The sequence below is a fragment of the Schistocerca nitens genome, chromosome 10, assembly GCF_023898315.1.
Source record: "Schistocerca nitens isolate TAMUIC-IGC-003100 chromosome 10, iqSchNite1.1, whole genome shotgun sequence".
Taxonomy (NCBI): Eukaryota; Metazoa; Arthropoda; class Insecta; order Orthoptera; family Acrididae; genus Schistocerca; species Schistocerca nitens.
The window spans coordinates 210,088,146-210,107,651 of NC_064623.1; the positions used below are offsets into that span (position 1 = coordinate 210,088,146).

At 45.3% G+C, this 19,506-nt stretch overlaps 1 protein-coding gene and 1 pseudogene across 1 annotated transcript in view; one reads left to right on the forward strand and one right to left on the reverse strand.

Moving 5' to 3' along the window:
* LOC126210313 (1,5-anhydro-D-fructose reductase-like) overlaps positions 1-19,506 on the forward strand; it is a 42,645-nt gene that overhangs the window by 11,694 nt on the left and 11,445 nt on the right. Inside the window, exons 3-5 of the mRNA XM_049939510.1 lie at positions 8,639-8,839; positions 17,268-17,524; positions 18,491-18,650. Coding sequence (XP_049795467.1) covers positions 8,639-8,839; positions 17,268-17,524; positions 18,491-18,650 — 618 coding nt within the window. The remainder of the gene's footprint in view (positions 1-8,638; positions 8,840-17,267; positions 17,525-18,490; positions 18,651-19,506) is intronic.
* On the reverse strand, positions 14,519-14,636 carry LOC126210955 (5S ribosomal RNA; annotated as a pseudogene).

The window sequence follows — 19,506 nt, forward strand, 5'->3', positions numbered from 1 at the left end:
CAACTGCAGCCGGTACGGCTCTCCACGCATATGTATGCGGAGAATATGCCAGATAGCTGACAGTGGTACATGCCACACTTCTGCTCGCGGGTGCCGATGATTTCTTCTGACTCCTGACGAACAGTTTCCGCCCGCGTTCCACCTTTCCAACTTGTGGTCACAGCTAGCCTCTTATTTTTATTTTTATTTTTTTCGCACCATGTAAGGAGCCAGTACCACGGAATGTGTTGTACAAACCATGGATTTTCTGTTGGCACCTTAACCTGGTATTTGGTACGAAATAATCACTGAACCGTCACGACTGGCACATTTCGTAAATCGTGGACACAAGACGCATATATTGCTGCACTATGCGCCGTGTTCTGACACGCCTCCTCTATCGTGGAGCGCTCTGCAGCTCCGCCAGCGCATATAAAAGCCCCCGTAAACGATCAAAGAATATGCCAAATCCTACTATGGTTGCCAAAGATTTGACAGTGTACTCTTCTGTTTTACGTGTTTGTCAAAAACAGAGCGTGTTTGACAGGAATTTTGATTGCCAGAAATTTCACAAGATGGCGGACGTTCTTTGTGTTTAGGTTACGCCAAATCCATTATCTTTAATTAGAAGTAGCTTTATTACAATAAATCTCACTACACCACGAATTTCCACAACTATGGAAACTACGATCAAGAATAAAAACAAAATAGCACCGGCGGTTTCAAAACTGTAGATGTATTGCATCTTTCCCTGACGTATATTACGCAATAAAATCAGTATTCCACTACGCACAACATACGAGCAGGAGTGCAAAAAATAAAATATATCGAAGTTCTCAAATTCTTCCACGGACATGTATATGTCCCCAAGTTGAGATATTTTAATGAACTATCATTAGAGGATCAAGTAGCAGGGAATAAATTTTGGTGTTCTTTTGTCTTCTTTTTCAAGATAAGGGCGAGTGTAACGTTTTCCTTAACTGGTTTTCATACGTACATTTCTCTCATTTTAAACCGTCCCTGGACCAGACGACTTGTTTCCTACTTCTTCCTCTCCTTCTTTTTCTTCTTCTTTAAACACAGAGTCAGAGTCAATGTTAAAAATGCTTTACATGCATTTGTGGCCAATCCCACTAGTGTCAAAACGCAGCATACGTGAACAGTATCTCGTTCAAAAGTGAGGTTAAATTGACAAACTTTGTTGGTATGTGTAAGGGCTTGTTTGACAGATCACTGGCTAGATAAAAGCCAGTTTGAGGAATAAGTTTGACGTTTAACAAAGGAATTCGCCAAACAGCAATGCAAATTGAGAAGCTTTTTTTTATTATTTTCGCTACAAGTTTCGGCAATTCAATATGCCATCTTCAGGCCCAATGTACACCACTCAAAAATTATCGATGCTAGCAAGCTGCGTCTATATGTTTCTTGATGTCGTGAATTCTCAAGTGCTTCCTTCGAATACTTACTGCAACTGTCTTCGAGGAAAGCACTTGAGAATTCACCACGTACAGAAACAGGTGGGCCCAGTATGCCAATATCGATAATTTTTTAGAGGTACATATGGGGCTCGAAGACAGCATATTGAATTGCCGAAACTGGTAGCGAAAATAAAATAAAATAACTTGTCAATTTGCACTGTTGTTTGGCGAATTTCGTTGTTAAATATTTGACCAGTCGCTGTCACACGCCAACAATAGATCAACGGAGAAATAAGCTTGACTGTTTACGAGCGCCTTTACGAGTCGAAACTAGGAGAGATGGTCTATCCACTGATATGTGTTATTTTCCTTTATGTCTTCTAGTTCTCGGGTAGTCGTGTTCCGAAACTCCGAAAGTGATTATGAATAACCCTGTACTCATCGCCATGGAAGTCCAACATGCTCACGCGCCTCTACAGCCATATACCGAAATGGTTCCTTTGAAAGGGCGCGGCCGATTTCCTTCCCCATCCGTGAACCACTCCGAGCTTGTGCTCAAACTCTGGTGACCCTGATGTCGACAGGACGTTAAAGTCTATCTTCCTTCCCCTCTTTTCATCTTCGGGCGTAACTGTTCCATTTTATAAAGTACGAAGACCCGCCAAATGACTGTAAAAAAAAAAAAAAGTTAAAATGTGTGCGAATTCCTAAGGAACCAAACTGCTGAGGTCATCGGTCCCTAGAGTTACACACTACTTAAACTAACTTAAACTAACTTATGCCCATGCCCATGCCCGAGGGAGGACTCGTACCTCCGGTGGGAGGGGCCGTGCAATCCGTGACATGGCGCCTCAAACAGAGCGGCCACTCCATGCGGGCAAATGATTGTAAGAGACTATGATGACATGCACCTTTTGTACCTAGATTCAGAGTATCTTTTTCTGTTTATCCTCCACTTTTTTAATGTTCATCATTAAATAGCCATTTTGCATTTTTTTCTGGATTTTTGTTCTTATTGTGAGCGTGGGGTTGATCTGAGATTCTTTTATTCTGCGCAACGGATTAATCTGATATGTACCCTTTACCCTGTGGCTCCTGCAAGATGCAATTTCCACCCCCACACTACTACAGAAGTCAGACAGGCGCTCCTAACGTTCTAAAGAGAAATGCCTGAAAAACTTTCAGCAATAAATATCTTCTGGAGTCGTCCGCTGTAAGGAAATGACACAAAAATTCACAAAATTTCTTACGTAACTAGTGGGATACTTGAGTACTGGAGTAGTGCTAGTTAGTGTAAGAAAAACATGAAACTAACGAAAGTTATTATTTATTTTGCAAAAATTCTGGGAAATCACTATGGCAATTTTAGTTAGGAATTGAACACGTTATATCCTGGTTCTTTTCGGAATGTGTAGTTACCTCTCAAGGATAGGATTCGCTAATGAAATTTCTATACAAAGTTTAAGATGATTGTTGACTTGGCAGAATGGCTGAGAGCCGCGCCTACTCAACTTGAATAATTATACGTTAGAATGTTGCTAGGTACGGTCGAGGCTGTCGCGTGTGAAATGCAGTGAAGTGTACTGTTGTGGAGGAAATATGGGGCTCGCAATAGCTGTAGCGCACAATACCGTAAGCTGCGATGACTGCTGTCTGTGCCACTCGCTGCTGACAAATAAGATAATTCTCGTTCTATCTGGATTGACCTTCACCAACCAAACTCTCCCTACACCTTGATGAAGTCAAGGATTCCTATTCGCCCCTAGTCTAACTACTGGCATGGTACACCGGTCAGATAACCAGTCCACCATGATGCCACTCAAAAATTCGCTCGCAGGCGTTTAACTCTGTCCGTTCACACCGCACAATAAGTGTGGCGGCCAACACAGTGAACAACGCTTAATCTCAAGGACTCAATATAGAGCGTCGCACTTCGATTCGCTCTCGACAGAGGTGCTCTCCCAGTGAAGTACTGAGGAGAGACTTGTTCCTCGCTCCAAGAGCGACAACGGAACCGCGCCTCAACACGCCAGACGTGAAGGGGTATATCTTTCGGTCTCTTCCATTATTCCTTCAGCTCAAGGCGTCAGAAATATCGTCTGCCAATCAGCATTGCTCTTCTAAAACGGGAGAATGACGTTTCGTTTAAGGCGACCAATCCGGAAATCTGTAGCATCGGCGTTTGGCGTTTGCTGTCTTCCTGTGAAAATCTCTGAAACTGCGTGCTATGTGTAAAGAATGCGTAGGCTGGCCACTCCTACACAATGTAGCGGAATTTGCTTTTAAGCCGAACACGGTGTCGTTCCTCCTTTCCCTCGGGCGAATGCTGTCCGCTTCACGGGCGGCCACCGACCGACGTAGATGGGTTGGGACTGGCCTCCTGGCGCGCGGTTGCCTCTCTCGAACTAAAAGCTCTTGTGACCGTCGTGTCTGGAATGTATGTGTGTAAGCCAGCCTCGAGTATTCCAACCACGGTGCGCACGAATGCCGGACATTTGCCACGCCGGACAATTGCCACACTTGCCCCTTCGCCAGGTAAGGGACGCCCTTCCTCGTACCTCTTCTGTCCGCTATCAAACCGCCGTCTCCACATCTTACTCGATACAACCAGTACGTAAGGGACCTTCTTCTTTGACATCTTGGCCAAATACAGAGCTTCTTTTCCGAAATCGAAATATTTATAACTTTTGGGAAACGAAAGCAATATCGACGATTATGTCAGTATGTAATTAGTTCTGCCAAGTATAAATATAGATTCCTCTGTCTGTACGGTAGCTTCCTTTCACGCTTACTGATTGCGATGGAAACAGTCCATCGGCATGGGACCAACAAGAAAGAAACAATGTAACGAGAACGCGAATGTACGCTTATCATTTCTTTTTGATCATTGCATTTGTGCCTACTTTAATTACTACAACTGCATACCCAACAGACAATAGGGAAAGAATAAATGAGTATGTGAATGTTTGAAAAGAAGAACGACTTACTTCATATTAATTTACTCTCTAAAAACATTAGTTAATAAAAGTGTAGCGGGACAAAGTTCAAAACATAACTGAAAACAAATGGTTCAAATGGCTCTGAGCACTATGGGACTCAACTGCTGAGGTCATTAGTCCCCTAGAACTAGTTAAACCTAACTAACCTAAGGACATCACACACATCCATGCCCGAGGCAGGATTCGAACCTGCGACCGTAGCGGTCTCGCGGTTCCAGACTGCAGCGCCTTTAACCGCACGGCCACTTCGGCCGGCTAACTGAAAACACGTTCACTAAATAGAGATAAGAACATCTATGATTGACATGTCATCTAAAGTCAACTTACAATTTTAAAATGTTAGAAATAAGGAAATGAAGTAATACAGAATGCTACGCTTGTAACGTACGTTGTTGTTCTACATTGTTTAGCTCTGGTATTTACAGGGTCACAGAGAAAGCATCTTAAGTTCTGGAGGGAGAAGCCGTAATTGTAATTATCTGCACTACAACAGAAACAAGGACAACTTAAGGAAAAATAATGTAAGCTCACAATCGACTTTGAAGCAGATAGTTCCTGTGACTTAGTAGGGGCAGAGGTTATATTCGACAACCGGAATAAATTAATAATTTGCTCCTTTTACCGACCCTCTGTCTCAGATGAAACAGTTGCTGAACAGTTCAAAGAAAACTTGAGTCTCATCACAAATGGGTACCCTACTCATAGAATTATAGTTGGCAGTGACTCGAATCTACCTTCCGTACGTTGACATGCATTTTCATACCCTATTGTAAATAGAAGACAACTTCCGTAATTGTTCTAAATGCTTTTTTAAAATTACTTTTAACAATTAGTTGACGAGGCCATTCAAATTGTAAATGGTTACGAAAACACGCTTGACCTTTTAGCCACACATAATCCAGAGCATCACGACGGATACAGGGATTAGTGAACACGCAGTCGTAGCGAGGCTCAATTCCGTAACAAATAAATTCACCAAAACTAAACGCGAAATATATCTATTTATAAAAGCAGCTAAAATTTCGGGTGACGTCTTTCTAAGAGATAGTCTCCAATCCTTCCAAACTATGTAAATGAAGACCATATGTGGCCTAAGTTCAAAGAAATAGTATCAAGAGACGGAACTGATTCCGCATGGTACACAAAACATGACAGAAAGCTGTTGCAGGAGCACCGCAAAAGGCACGTATAATTTAGACGAACGCAAAATCTCCAAGATTGGTGAAGTTTTACTGAGGCTCGAAATTTGGTGCGGATTTCAATGCGAGATACATTTAATAGTTTCCACAACGAAACTCGCTCTAGAAATGTGGCGGAAAATCCAAAGAGATACTGCTCCCATGTTAAGTAAACCAGCGGAAAGGCTCAGTAAGTACCTTTACTGGACGACAGCGACGGTAATGTTACTGATGATAATGCCGCTAAAGTGGAGTTAGTAAATGCATTTTCCGAAATTCCTTCACCAAAGAAGACGAAGTAAATATTCCAGAATTCGAAATGAGAACAGCTTGAAACATAATTTAGAAGTAGATATCCCTGGTGTTGCAAAGCAACTGAAATTACACTGTCAGTGACAGAGGAAATGATCAAATATCTTTTCAGAAAGTCTCAAGCTCAAGATACAAGCGTGCGCTTGTATAAGAAAAGTAGGTCTAATACATTTGTTTCTGACGTTCTTTAGTACAATTAATTTTCAATAGTAAGCTCCTTGCTTTTACTGACCTGTTTAAAGATAATCAACAATTCAGTAAGAAATTTTAATTTTTAAAGGACTATTATCTAAATGTACTTCAGTAGATTTACATATACTATAAATGTTTGCAGCTAAAATAAAAAATACTTGAGGTGCCAAAATTGTCAACCTTAGGATCAGATCAGTTTTGGGATGTCAATTTTAGGTGCAATTCAAAGGTTCAGTTACCATTTTCTTTTACGAAAGCGCGTACTATCAGTTTAACAAACCATGATATTTTAGGTGATAGTTGCGATTCTGAAGCTTCAGAAAATTATTTTAGAACTCACAATTATTTAATAGTATGGCCATAATATTGGAAGGGAGAAAAAAGTTATCTTAACGTGACAACAACAGGGATACTTTTGTGAGGCTTGAAACACTTTTTAATTTTTACATTAAAGGCTGATTCGCATCACACTTTGCACAGGCTTTGGACCATGAAAATGATAAATGACCATTTACCATTCTGGCGTGTGTAAAATCAGCCTAAACACGCTTAACTAATGCACACTCTATTTACAATTACAACTTAATATTAGCTCCGATAATGCTGCTTCAATGTTTTAATAATTTTATCTCAGTAACCTGCGAGGACTCAGTGGTCTTCATAGTTTTTAATACGTTATTTTTAACGTATTTTAGTCCAGTTTCTGAACATGGGCAATGGCTTTCAAGCAAGGCCTAATGTTGCCAGTCTCTTCATAATTCTTTACGATTCTCTCTATCCTGTCGTCCAGCTTCAAGTACTTCTTCCTCTTCTTAGCTTCAAGATTCATTTCCAATTTCATGTACATGCAGTTTGTTAGCTCTGCTTCCTTTTTCAAGCACTCCACCAAACAGTTGATTCTAGGGTGAGGTTTTCCAATAATACTATTTATTTTGCTGTGCCACCCTTCAACAGCATTCGTCGTTCGATGCCTTTTTCCGTAACAGTCCCACATTTCTATTGCGATATCCTCATTCTCTAGCCAGTTATCCACAAAGTAGTCAAAAAATTGAACCTTCCGTTATCAGGAGCTTCTGCATGAATCTCAATCCATCCATTGCTTACGTCCTCCGGTTTTACAACTACCAGCGCTGCACACATGCTGACGTGAAGTCTTAAATCCTCGTTCTAGCGGTACTCCTCACTTAGACCGAGAACTCGAATTCTTCTCCATAAACTCTTCTTCATATGGAAATAGAAGCCATTTATTTCAGTTGTGGGAAAAACTTGACGAATGGCCGATGTCGCAGCTTCCTCAAAGTCCACCTTTAATTGTTTAGGACGCCACTCAGAGACTGCCTGTTATCAGACGAAACAGACGAACATATGTGTCTTTCTTCTTATTAAGGAGCAGTGCAAATACAGTAGGAAGAACGTTTGTTTCTTTAATCGGGCCCTCCTAAGTCTACGTGTATGGTGTAGGTTTGTTCAAACTGCTTGTTGCATCTCTTAAATGTTCCATCCATAAAAAAATGGGAACATGTTTTTAAACTTTTTTTCCTTTGCGTCCACTAAAAATCATTATTCTCACCTATAATCTATCGTCTTCCAGAAGAAAACTACTGCCATCTCCCATTTTTAATAGATCTTCATGAAGATCAATTTCATAGGAGTTCTTAGGCTCTTGTTGGTTCCCCCGCTCTTGACTCCATCGACGACGCATGGTTCTCTTCATAGATTCTGAATTAGACATCACTGTACCAAAGTCATAAACTTTATTATGTAGATTTCTCATTTCATCTGCGTATATCTCCGATAACTGTGTACTCTCTTGAGACCTTCTCTTCCCTCTTTCCACTTGCTTTCTCACTTTCAGAGCCGCATCGTCAGGTGGTCCACAGAGATGTTCTAATACGTTCAACGCTTCTCCGTTCCTCGAAAGCAGCTTTCCTTTCCAATGATCCGCTTTTCGGCGTAAGCACATCCACGTAACAACACCTTCTTTAGATTCCCTCTGTTTAAGATACGCGTAACCTTTGTAATGAGGAAGAGGCCTGCCCTTGTTCGTTGTAGTAACTTCCATACTGATGGTCACGTTAGGAACTTCGAAAGCAGACTGGGCGGGCGTGTGAGGAGGAGGAGGTGGGAGGGAGGGGGAGGGGAGACAAGGGACTGAACCCTTCTGAGCAAGTAAAACCGTGGCAAATGTCCGGCGTGGCAAATGTCCGGCGTGGCAACTGTCTGGACACCGGTGCGCACTTGCGGTTTGTTAGTTATTTGCATATCGTTTACATGAATTCGTACAACATTGACTTTATCTTATCGAGTTCGGGTTCGAATGAAGCGTCTTGATGTGCGGAATATGATTGTGAGGGCGGAATATGTAAGCAACGAAGGTCAGGAGACCACGACTTCTTACATTATGATGACTCAATAGAGTCGACCCTGATTAGCTGTCATAAACCCACTAAATGCGATCAATACGTTGGTGAATGAGGGAGTGCTTCAATCGACATAACACTGCGTTGTAAATAGCTGTTTAGCGAGTGAGAGGACTAGGTAGCTTGATTTCCATTTCCAGCTTCCATTCATGGGCATGCGGCAGTCGGGGGTGGAGAAGTACCTCAAGAAGTCGCTGTCCGCCCTGCAGCTGGACTACGTGGACCTCTACCTGATCCACAACCCCGTGGGCTTCCAGGACGTCGACGACGGCGGCTTCCCCAAGGACGAGGACGGCAACGTGCTCCTCGACGTGACCACCGACCACGTCGCCATATGGAAGGTGAGAGCGGCGTAGCTCCCGCGCGTTGCACGGGCTCGCATCGCACATTGTCACGAGTATTGCCGTCCGCGAAGTGTACAGCGTGCAGGAAAACAACCTGGTAATAAGAGTGAGAGCAGGATTGGCGATCGATCAATCGCGCAAAATTTTCGCCATATCCGTAGGTCGGAAATTCAGCACGGTGTAGCCACAGCCAAGAGACGACAGCCGACCAGCGACGAGTCCACAGAAATGTGAGCACGTCAACTAACTTTCTGCAGCAGATACCTCTTATGCTAAAGAGTGCAGTCACTAATTAAATAGACGACAGAGGGATAGAGAAACAATTAAAATCGCTCAAAAGAGGAAAGGACGCTGGACCTGATGGGATACCAGTTCGATTTTACACAGAGTACGCGAGGGAACTTGCCCCCCCCTTCTTGCAGCGGTGTACCGTAGGTCTCTAGAAGAGCGTAGCATTCCAAATGATTGGAAAAGGGCGCAGGTCATCCCCGTTTTCAAGAAGGGACGTCGAACAGATGTGCAGAACTATAGACCTATATCTCTAACGTCGATCAGTTGTAGAATTTTGGAACACGTATTATGTTCGAGTATAATGACTTTTCTGGAGACTAGAAATCTACTCTGTAGGAATCAGCATGGGTTTCGAAAATGACGATCGTGTGAAACCCAGCTCGCGCTATTCGTCCACGAGACTCAGAGGGCTATAGACACGGGTTCCCAGGTAGATGCCGTGTTTCTTGACTTCCGCAAGGCGTTCGATACAGTTCCCCACAGACGTTTAATGAACAAAGTAAGAGCATATGGACTATAAGACCAATTGTGTGATTGGATTGAAGAGTTCCTAGATAACGGAACGCAGCATGTCATTCTCAATGGAGAGAAGTCTTCCGAAGTAAGAGTGATTTCAGGTGCGCCGCAGGGGAGTGTCGTAGGACCGTTGCTATTCACAATATACATAAATGACCTTGTGGATGACATCGGAAGTTCACTGAGGCTTTTTTCAGATGATGCTGTGGTATATCGAGAGGTTGTAACAATGGAAAATTGTACTGAAATGCAGGAGGATCTGCAGCGAATTGACGCGTGGTGCAGAGAATGGCAATTGAATCACAATGTAGACAAGTGTAATGTGCTGCGAATACATAGAAAGAAATATCCCTTATCATTTAGCTACAATATAGCAGGTCAGCAACTGGAAGCAGTTAATTCCATAAATTATCTGGGAGTACGCATTAGGAGTGATTTAAAATGGAATGATCATATAAAGTTGATCGTCGGTAAAGAAGATGTCAGACTGAGATTCATTGGAAGAATCCTAAGGAAATGCAATCGGAAAACAAATGAAGTAGGTTACAGTACGCTTGTTCGCTCACTGCTTGAATACTGCTCAGCAGTGTGGGATCCGTACAAGATAGGGTTGATAGAAGAGATAGAGAAGATCCAACGGAGAGCAGCGCTCTTCGTTACAGGATCATTTAGTAATCGCGAAAGCATTACGGAGATGATAGATAAACTCCACTGGAAGACTGAAAGAGAGACGCTCAGTAGCTCGGTACGGGCTTTTGTTGAAGTTTCGAGAGCGTACCTTCACCGAGGAGTCAAGCAGTATATTGCTCCCTCCTACGTATACCTCGCGAAGAGACCATGAGGATAAAATCAGAGAGATTAGAGCCCACACAGAAGCATACCGACAATCCTTCTTTCCACGTACAATACAAGACTGGAATAGAAGGGAGAACCGATAGAGGTACTCAAGGTACCCTCCGCCACACACCTTCGGGTGGCTTGCGGAGTATGGATGTAGATGTAGATGTAGATAGTGGTTCCAGTCACATGTAGGTATCCGTTAAATTCCTACCCGTGATAGCTTACATAGATGATAGAGGACGGTAGGAGAGCAAACAAGAAAGCACTGTATGACAAGGTTCCCCAAACAGTCTTCTGAAGAACGCTGGTTTTCCGCGGAAAGTTTTGGATCACCTCGGTTCCGAGCGTTCCGTAACCTACACAAAAAATTCAAACAAAGATCAACATGAACATCATTTCCGCCCTTTTTATTGTTCATGAAAACCACACATTGCATGTGGTACCACCATACAGCGAGACCTTCAGAGGTGGTGGTCCAGATTGATGTACACACCGGTTCCTCTAATACCCAGAAATACGCCCTCTTGCATTGATGCATGTCTGTATACAGGGTGAAAAGTATTTAAACCGACAAACTCTGGGAGGTTGTAGGGGACATCAAAAGAAATATTTTTCCCTAATGTCATTTTTTCCTATGAGGATTATTTAAACCGATGGTGGCCGTATTACGCTCTTCAGTTGTTAGAGGCCGTATTACGATCTTCAGTTTTAGGCAACTGCTGTCCACCTGTGTAGTAGTGCATTGTCCCTGTTACCTAATGGAGCGATACACCTGGAGTGAGTACACTGAAATGGTTGGTGCGTACTACGTAGCGCACCACAACGGACGAGCTGCACAGCGGGTTTATCAACAACAATATCCAGATCGCCGTATCCCGCATCATGCGAACTTTGCTGCTGTGTACCAACGTCTGCGTGATACCGGGTCATTTAGCAGATTACCTGGACAGGGACGCCGTCGCACGGTAAGAATTCTGCAATTTGAGGAAGCTGTCTTGCAGCATGTGGAGCGGGATCCTTCAATCAGGATTCGTGCAATTGCACGTAACATGGGGACGAATCAGACGAATTTAAGAACAGTCCTTCGAGAGCAATTGTTAGTCCATTTCAACTGCAGCGTGTCCACAACCTGGAACCAGTTGATCATCCACCCAGAGCACAGTTTTCGTAGTGGTACCTGGAACAGTGTTAAATGGATCCTACATTTCTATCCTCTGTGTTGTTTACCGGTGAAGCAACGTTCGTGCGTAATGGAGTTTTCATCATGCACAATTCGCATCTTTGGAGTGAGAATAACCCATATGCCACAGTTACTAGAACTCATCAAGTGCCGTTCTTCGTTAATGTGTGGGTCGGTGTTGTTGGGGACTGTTTAATTGGGCCATATCTGCTAACTAGGCCATTAAATGGCAGGCACTATTACAATTTTCTCGCCAGAACATTGCCAGAATTGATGGAAGACGTCCCGCTCCCTACAAGACAACGCACGTGGTTCCAACATGACGGGGCGCCGGCACATTTCAGTCGTCGTGTGCGTCGATTGCTGGACCGACGGTTCCCAGAAACGTGGATTGGCAGAGGTGGTCCTGTACCATGGCCTGCTCGATCCCCAGATACGTCCCCTCTGGACTTTTTTGTGTGGGGAGAGATGCGCCACCTTGTTCACGCAACTCCTGTTGCATCAGAAGAGGATCTGGTTGCCCGGATAGTAGCAGCAGCAGGAACAATTCAGGATACTCCTGGGGAGTTTGTCCGTGTCAGACAGGACGTGATCCGACGATGTACCCTTTGTTTACGTGTCAATGGAGGCATTTTTGAAAATTTACTGTAATTGAAATTGGGTTGTGCTAATGTGTTGTCTCTTAGTCATAAAAAAAAAGGAAAAGTGTTTGTTGGGTTTATTAATTTGCCGCCAGAGAAATCTTCCTCTACCGGTTTAAATACTTCTCATAGGATAAAATTACATTAGGGAAAAATATTTCTTTTTATGTCCCCTACAACCTCCCAGAGTTTGTCGGTTTAAATACTTTTCACCCTGTATATATGCATACTATCCAGAACTTCATCAAGGCACTGTTGGTCCAGATTGTCCCACTCCTCAACGGCGATTCGGCGTAGATCCCTCAGAGTATTTCATGGGTCACGACGTCTATAAACAGCCATTTTCAATCTATCCCAGGAATGTTCGACGGGGTTCATGTCTGAATAACATTTAACATGCTGGCCACTCTAGTCCAGCGATGTCTTTATCCTGAAGGAAGTCATTCATAAGAAGACGAATGCCTCGCCAATATGCTGCCATTATCAGTCGGAGGATGGCATTCACGTATCGTACAGCCGCTGCGAAGCCTACCATGACCACCACCGGCGTACGTCCGCCCCACATAATGTCACCGCAAAACATAAGGGAACTTCCACCTTGCTGCACTCGCTGGACAGTGTGTCTAAAGCGATCAGCCTGACCGGGTTGCCTCCAAACACGTCTCCGGCGGTTGTCTGGTAGAAGGTATATGCGACACTCAACGGTGAAGGTTTGAAGGTTGAAAAATGGCTCAAATGGCTCTGAGCACTATGGGACTTAACTACTGAGGTCATCTGTCCCTTAGAACTTAGAACTACTTAAACCTAACTAACCTAAGGACATCCGACACAGCCATGCCCGAGGCAGGATTCAGACCTGCGACAGTAGCGGTCGCGCGGCTCCAGACTGTAGCGCCTAGAACCGCTCGGCCACTCCGAGCAGCTCGTCGGTGAAGAGAACGTGATGTCAATCCTGAGCGGTCCATTCCGCATGTAGTTGGTCCCATCTGTGTCGCGCTGTATGGTGTCGTGGTTGCCAAGATGGACTTCGTTATGGACGTCTGGAGTGAAGTTGCGCATCATACAGCCTATTGCGCACAGTTTGAGTCGTAACACGACGTCCTGTGGGTGCACGAAAAGCATTATTCAACATGGTGGCGTTGCTGTCATGGTTCCTCCGAGCCATAATCCGTAGGTAGCTGTCATCCACTGCATTAACAGTCCTTGAGCAGCCTGAGCGAGGCATGTCATCGACAGTTCCTGTCTCTCTGTATCTCTTCCATGTCCGAACAACATCGCTTCGGATACTCCGAGACGCCTGGACACTTTTCTTGTTGAGAGACTTTCCTGGAACAAAGTAACCATGCGGACGCGATAGAACAACCGCAGTATTGACCATCTAGACGTGGACGAACTACAGACAACACTAGCCCTGTACCTCCTTCCTGGTCGAATGACTGGAACTGATTCGGCTTTCGGCCCCCTCCGTCTAATAGGCACTGCTAATGCATGGTACTTTGCATCTTTGGGTGGGTTTAGTGACATCTCTGAACAGTCAAAGGGACTGTGTCTGTGATACAACAGCCACAGTCAACGTTTATCTTCAGAAGTTCTAGGAATTGGGGTAATGAAAAAACATTTTTTGATGCTTGAAGTTGCATCGCAAATCAGCAGACGGATGCTCTCTCCTCTGTTAGTCTCAGAGCGGATAGGAAGGGAAACGGGAACTACTAGTGATGATTCGGTTGCCTGAAGTACCGACAACCAGCGGAACACGACTGAACACTGTCAACTCGTCACGATTACGTCAGAATTCTCGTCTGCTTATTTTCGTTTCTTTATTGTTCTCTCTGGTGGAAGACTGGCACAAAATTACAAAATGAAGAGACTTGTACCGTACAGAATGACTGCATCTTCGGGACGAATATTACGATAACGACAGCTACAGTGTCAGACACTAGTTGTGTTTTATTAAACGCCTCGTATACACCAGACGATAAAAAACATCCAGACGCCTATTACACAGCACATAGCACTCCGTCTTCCGTCCACAAGTGGCCCATCGGGACCATCCGACCGCCGTGCCATCCTCAGCTGAGGATGCGGTTAGGAGGGGCGTGTAGTCAGCAAACCGCTCTCCCGGTCGTTACGACGGTTTTCTTTGAGTCGCTACAATTCGGTCGAGTAGCTTTTCAATTGGCATCACGAGGCTGAGTGCACCCATAAAAATGGCAACAGCGCATGGCGGCCCGGATGGTCACCCACCCAAGTGCCAGCCACAACCAACAGCGCTTAACTTCGGTGATCTGACGGGAACCGGTGTATCCACTGCAGCAAGGCCGTTGCTCAGACACCTATTAGTGGATGTTAATGTGTGGCGTGTCCACCCTTCACCTTTATGACGGTTTCAACTCTGCTGGGGTCTCTCTCAGTGAGGTGCCTGTATGTCTGTTGAGGAACGGCAGCCTATTGTTTCTCAGTAGCCAAAAGCAGAGAAGGTAGTGATGTTGAACACTGGATCGAAGTCGACGTTCTGACTCATCCAATAGGCGTTCCGTGAGGTTCACGTTGGGTCTGTGGGCAGACCTGTCCATTTCTGGAATGTTATCGTGCACGCAGTACACAGCGGTGTAAAATGTGTTCATATCCGTCTGCATTTGGTTGTTTGGTTGATTTGGCAGAAGGGACCAAACAGCAAGGTCATCGGTCCCATCGGGTAAAGGAAAGCATGGAGAAGGATGCCGGCCATGCCCTTTCACAGGAAGCATCCCGACATTTATCTGAAGCGATTTAGGAGAATCACAGAAAACCTAAATCAGGATGGCCAGACGCGGTTTTGAACCGTCGTCCTCCCGAATGCGAGTCCGGCACATAATTTTATTCAGCCATTCGCCAAACCCAAACCCCGGCAGAGGATGTAGCGTGAGTCATCACTCCAAATCCCTGGTTTCCAATCATCCACTGACCAGCAGTATCGCTCCTCGCACCACCTCAACCATCGCTCAGCACTGAGCACAGAAATGTGTGGCTCATAAGGATTCGCTCTACCACTGTACTCCATTCTTTTTCCTCACTATGCACAATGAGTATGGTAACTGTACTTTTGGTAACACTTTCATACGATTTTTACGACCATCCTCCATAAAACTCGACGGTTCTAGTCTATCAGTGCAAGAGGTCTGTTGGTCTTGGTTTAGCTGTGGTTATTCCTTTTTAACAATAATAGCACCGTCAGTCCACTTGGGTAGCTTTAGAAAGGTTGAAATGTCCCTGACACATTTGTTAACTGGGCCATATCCAATGTCCATGTTCAAAGTCACTGAGCTTTCCTGACTGACCCTTTGTGATGTCGTTGCTTCTATACTGACAACACAACAGCTCCCACCTCCTAGTATAAGGGGCGTACAAAAAGAAACGAGCTGGAGTATGGAATGCACAAACCAGTGACATGAGGGTAATATCGTGGCGTGTGTAACGAGGTGTGGTGCCGACCAGAGCGTGGAAGTTGACAGCCTGTCGCTAGAGGGCACGCGTACATCTCATGTGACAATAGAGAGCTAGCAGCACCGTGCATCAGTCGTCCAACGTTTCCAGTCGCATTGCAAACAATGACATGGAGGCGTCAAATGACGAGCAAAGAGTTTTTGTTCGTTTTCTGACTGCGGAAGGAGTAGGAGGAATGGACATTCATCGAAGAATGTCACAAGTGTACGGCGAGCACAGCACGTCCCTTGAAAGAGTCAAGGCGTAACACAAGTACTTCAGGGAAGGACGGGTGTTGTTAGCCGATGATGCACGGTCTGGAGCACCACACTGCGTTACCGATGACATCGTCCAGCTGATGGATGCACTCACCCAGGACCGCCGAGTGACAGTGAAAGCCATAGCCGCCTCGGTCGGACTGAGCATCGGAAGTGTTCACACCATCATGAAGGAACGACTGCACATGCGCAAAGTGTGTGCCCAATGGTTGCCCCACGGTCTTCAGCTACACCAGGAAGCATGTCGAATGGCCCACTGTCTTGCTCATCTGCAGCGCCACGATCGGGAAGGGAATGAGTTCCTGGCACGAGTGGCAGTTGGAGATGACCCACAGTGTCATCACTTCGAACCAGAATCAGAACTACAGGCTCCAGTGGAAGCATCCAGGGTCACCACCACCCAAAAAGCCAAGGCTATCCACACGAGTGCACGAAACCTTATGCTGACGATCTTCTTCGACCAAGATGGCCCCCTTCTGATTCACTTCCTGCAGCACAGGACAACAGTGAACGCCCAGCGTTACCCGCAGGCCTCGACCACCCTTCGCCAAGTGATCAAATCAAAACGACCAGGCACTCTCACCCATGGGGTCATTCTGCTCCACAGCAATGCGAAACTTCATATGGCCAACACAGTCGCGGCACTCCTGCAGAAATTTTTGGTCCCCTTAGAAAGCCTCTGAGGGGCCAATGATTCACCTCGGATGACAAAGCTCAGCTGTATGTGCGGAACCGGTTAACATCGCTGCCACAGGAAGTTTATGAGATACCTATGGACCGCCTTGTGTCACAGTGGGAAAAGTGTCTCAACAGCCAGGGTCAATACTTCTAACATACATGTACTGGTTTCGGTAATTATGCTTCCGGCTCGTTTCTTTTTGAACGCCCCTTATTTACAGACATCTAGTGGTCAATTCCAGATTACGTGCCGGCCGCGGTGGTCTCGCGGTTCTAGGCGCGCAGTCCGGAACCGCGCGACTGCTACGGTCGCAGGTTCGAATCCTGCCTCGGCCATGGATGTGTGTGATGTCCTTAGGTTAGTTAGGTTTAAGTAGTTCTAAGTTCTAGGGGACTGATGACCACAGCCGTTGAGTCCCATAGTGCTGAGAGCCATTTTGAACCAGATTACGTAAGGGTGTCTGAATATTTTTGGCCATATAGTGTCCTTCTGTACGAGTATAGATTCGGATTTTGGACTGTTTGCTTACTACGTGCAGGGAATGGAGGCCCAGGTGGACGCGGGCCGTGCTCGCTCCATAGGTCTGTCCAACTTCAACGCGCGCCAGATCAAGCGCGTGTGGGAGTCAGCGCGCATCAAGCCGGCCAACCTGCAGGTGGAGATGCACGTCTACCTCCAGCAGCGCGAGCTCAGGGCCTTCTGCCGCGCCCTCGACATCACCTTCTGCGCCTTCGGACCACTCGGCTCGCCGCACATCTACCCGTTCGTCGAGAGCCAGGGAGGAGATGTCAGCAAGTAGGTGGCATCTGAGGTCAATCCCGCATTACGCAACGATGTTGAGATACTTTTCATACGATAGTGCAGTCTTTAGGAAAGCGTCACTAAATGCAGTAGTGGTGAATTTTTTCATGTACCGCGTGATCAAAAAGTCAGTATAAATTTGAAAACTGAATAAATCACGGAATAATGTAGATAGAGAGGTACAAATTGACACACATGCTTGGTATGACATCGGGTTTTATTAGAACCGAAAAAAGTACAAAAGTTCAAAAAATGTCCGACAGATGGCGCTTAATCTTATCAGAATAGCAATAACTAGCATAACAAAGTAAGACAAAGCAAAGATGATGCTCTTTGCAGGACATGCTCAATAAGTCCACCATCATTCCTCAACAATAGCTGTGAGGAATTATGTTGTGAACAGCACTGTAAAGCATGTCCGGAGTTATGGTGAGGCACTGGAGTCGGATGTTGTCTTTCAGCATCCCTAGAGATGTCGGTCGATCACGATACACTTGCGACTTCAGGTAACCCCAAAGCCAATAATCGCACGGACTGAGGTCTGGGGACCTGGGAGGCCAAGCATGACGAAAGTGGCGGCTGAGCACACGATCATCACCAAACGACGCTGGCAAGAGATCTTTCACGCGTATAGCAATATGGGGTGGAGCGCCATCCTGCATAAACATCGCACGTTCCCGCAGGTGTTTATCAGTCAGGTTGGGGATGATGATATTCTGTAACATATCGGCGTACCTCTCACCCGTCACGGTAGCAGTCACTGACGTTTTGCTGTCCAGCGCGATCTGTCGGACATTCTGTGAACTTTGTTTTTTTTATCTACATTATTCCGTGGTTTATTAAGTTTTCAAATTTATGCTGACTTTTTGATCACCCGGTACCTCAGTTAACCTATCATGTCTGTAAGGCGACGCAATATTGCTGGAGACGGATTGCCAGCCCCGCTGACTCTGATTGCAGACTACCACGGTACAACCAGCTGAGCGACCCGCTGGTGAAGCAAATAGCGCAGAAGCACGGCAAGACGACGGCCCAGGTGCTCATCCGCTTCCTGATGCAGCTAGAGGTCGCCGTGATTCCCAAGAGCTCCAACCCAGCACGCATCAAGGAGAACTTCGCGGTGAGTAGCTCTATCTCGACTTCGTGCCTCGACTGGAAGCGTGACCTTGACTGGATGAGCCGAGTAGTGCCCCGGTCGATCGACGATGAAGACCACCCTAGCAGTCGAAAGCAAGAAACGAAGAAATCAGGAAAAACTGAAATTAGTTTTTCTATTGTCCTCTTCGTAGTCCTTTATCCACTTCCCCCATATACATGTTGCCGTTGTTGTTATTGTTGTGGTGGTGATCTTCACTCCGAAGACTTATTTGATGCAGCTCTCCATGCTACTCTACTCTGTGCAAACCCCTTCATTTCTGAACAACTGCTGTATTCTATATCCTTCTGAATTCGCTTACTGTATTCATTTCTTTGTTTCCCACTACAATTTTAACACCGCACACTTCATCTTCTAGTCAGGTAGTGCCACAAATTTCTTCTCTCCCCAATTTGTGGCGTCTTGCCCACTCTTATCGTATTGTGTGCCTAAGGGATGCTGCTTTCTCGCAATGCTACACAACTATTCAAGCAAATCCCATTAGTAGTTTTATTTCAATAAAGCAAATTGACAATACTTTGAAATAACAATGGTGTCGCAAGCGATGGGCACATGCAAACAGTAATGTTCTCCGCTATTGACAAAGTCCAGACAAGCGATTGATATGGATCACTACTAACTGCAATCGTAGCACACTCTCTGCTAGGCCGTGCTAAGACTCTCAACTGATGTCTGGCAGAGGCTATTTTTTTTTCCTTTATTAAATTTCGATTCCCCCCTAAGGGGACGGGCTGGCAGCAGCTTATTACGCTGCCTACAGACTTTTTAAAACATAAGAAGAAGATAAGAAACAATAAAAGCAGGCATAAAACGGCGACTT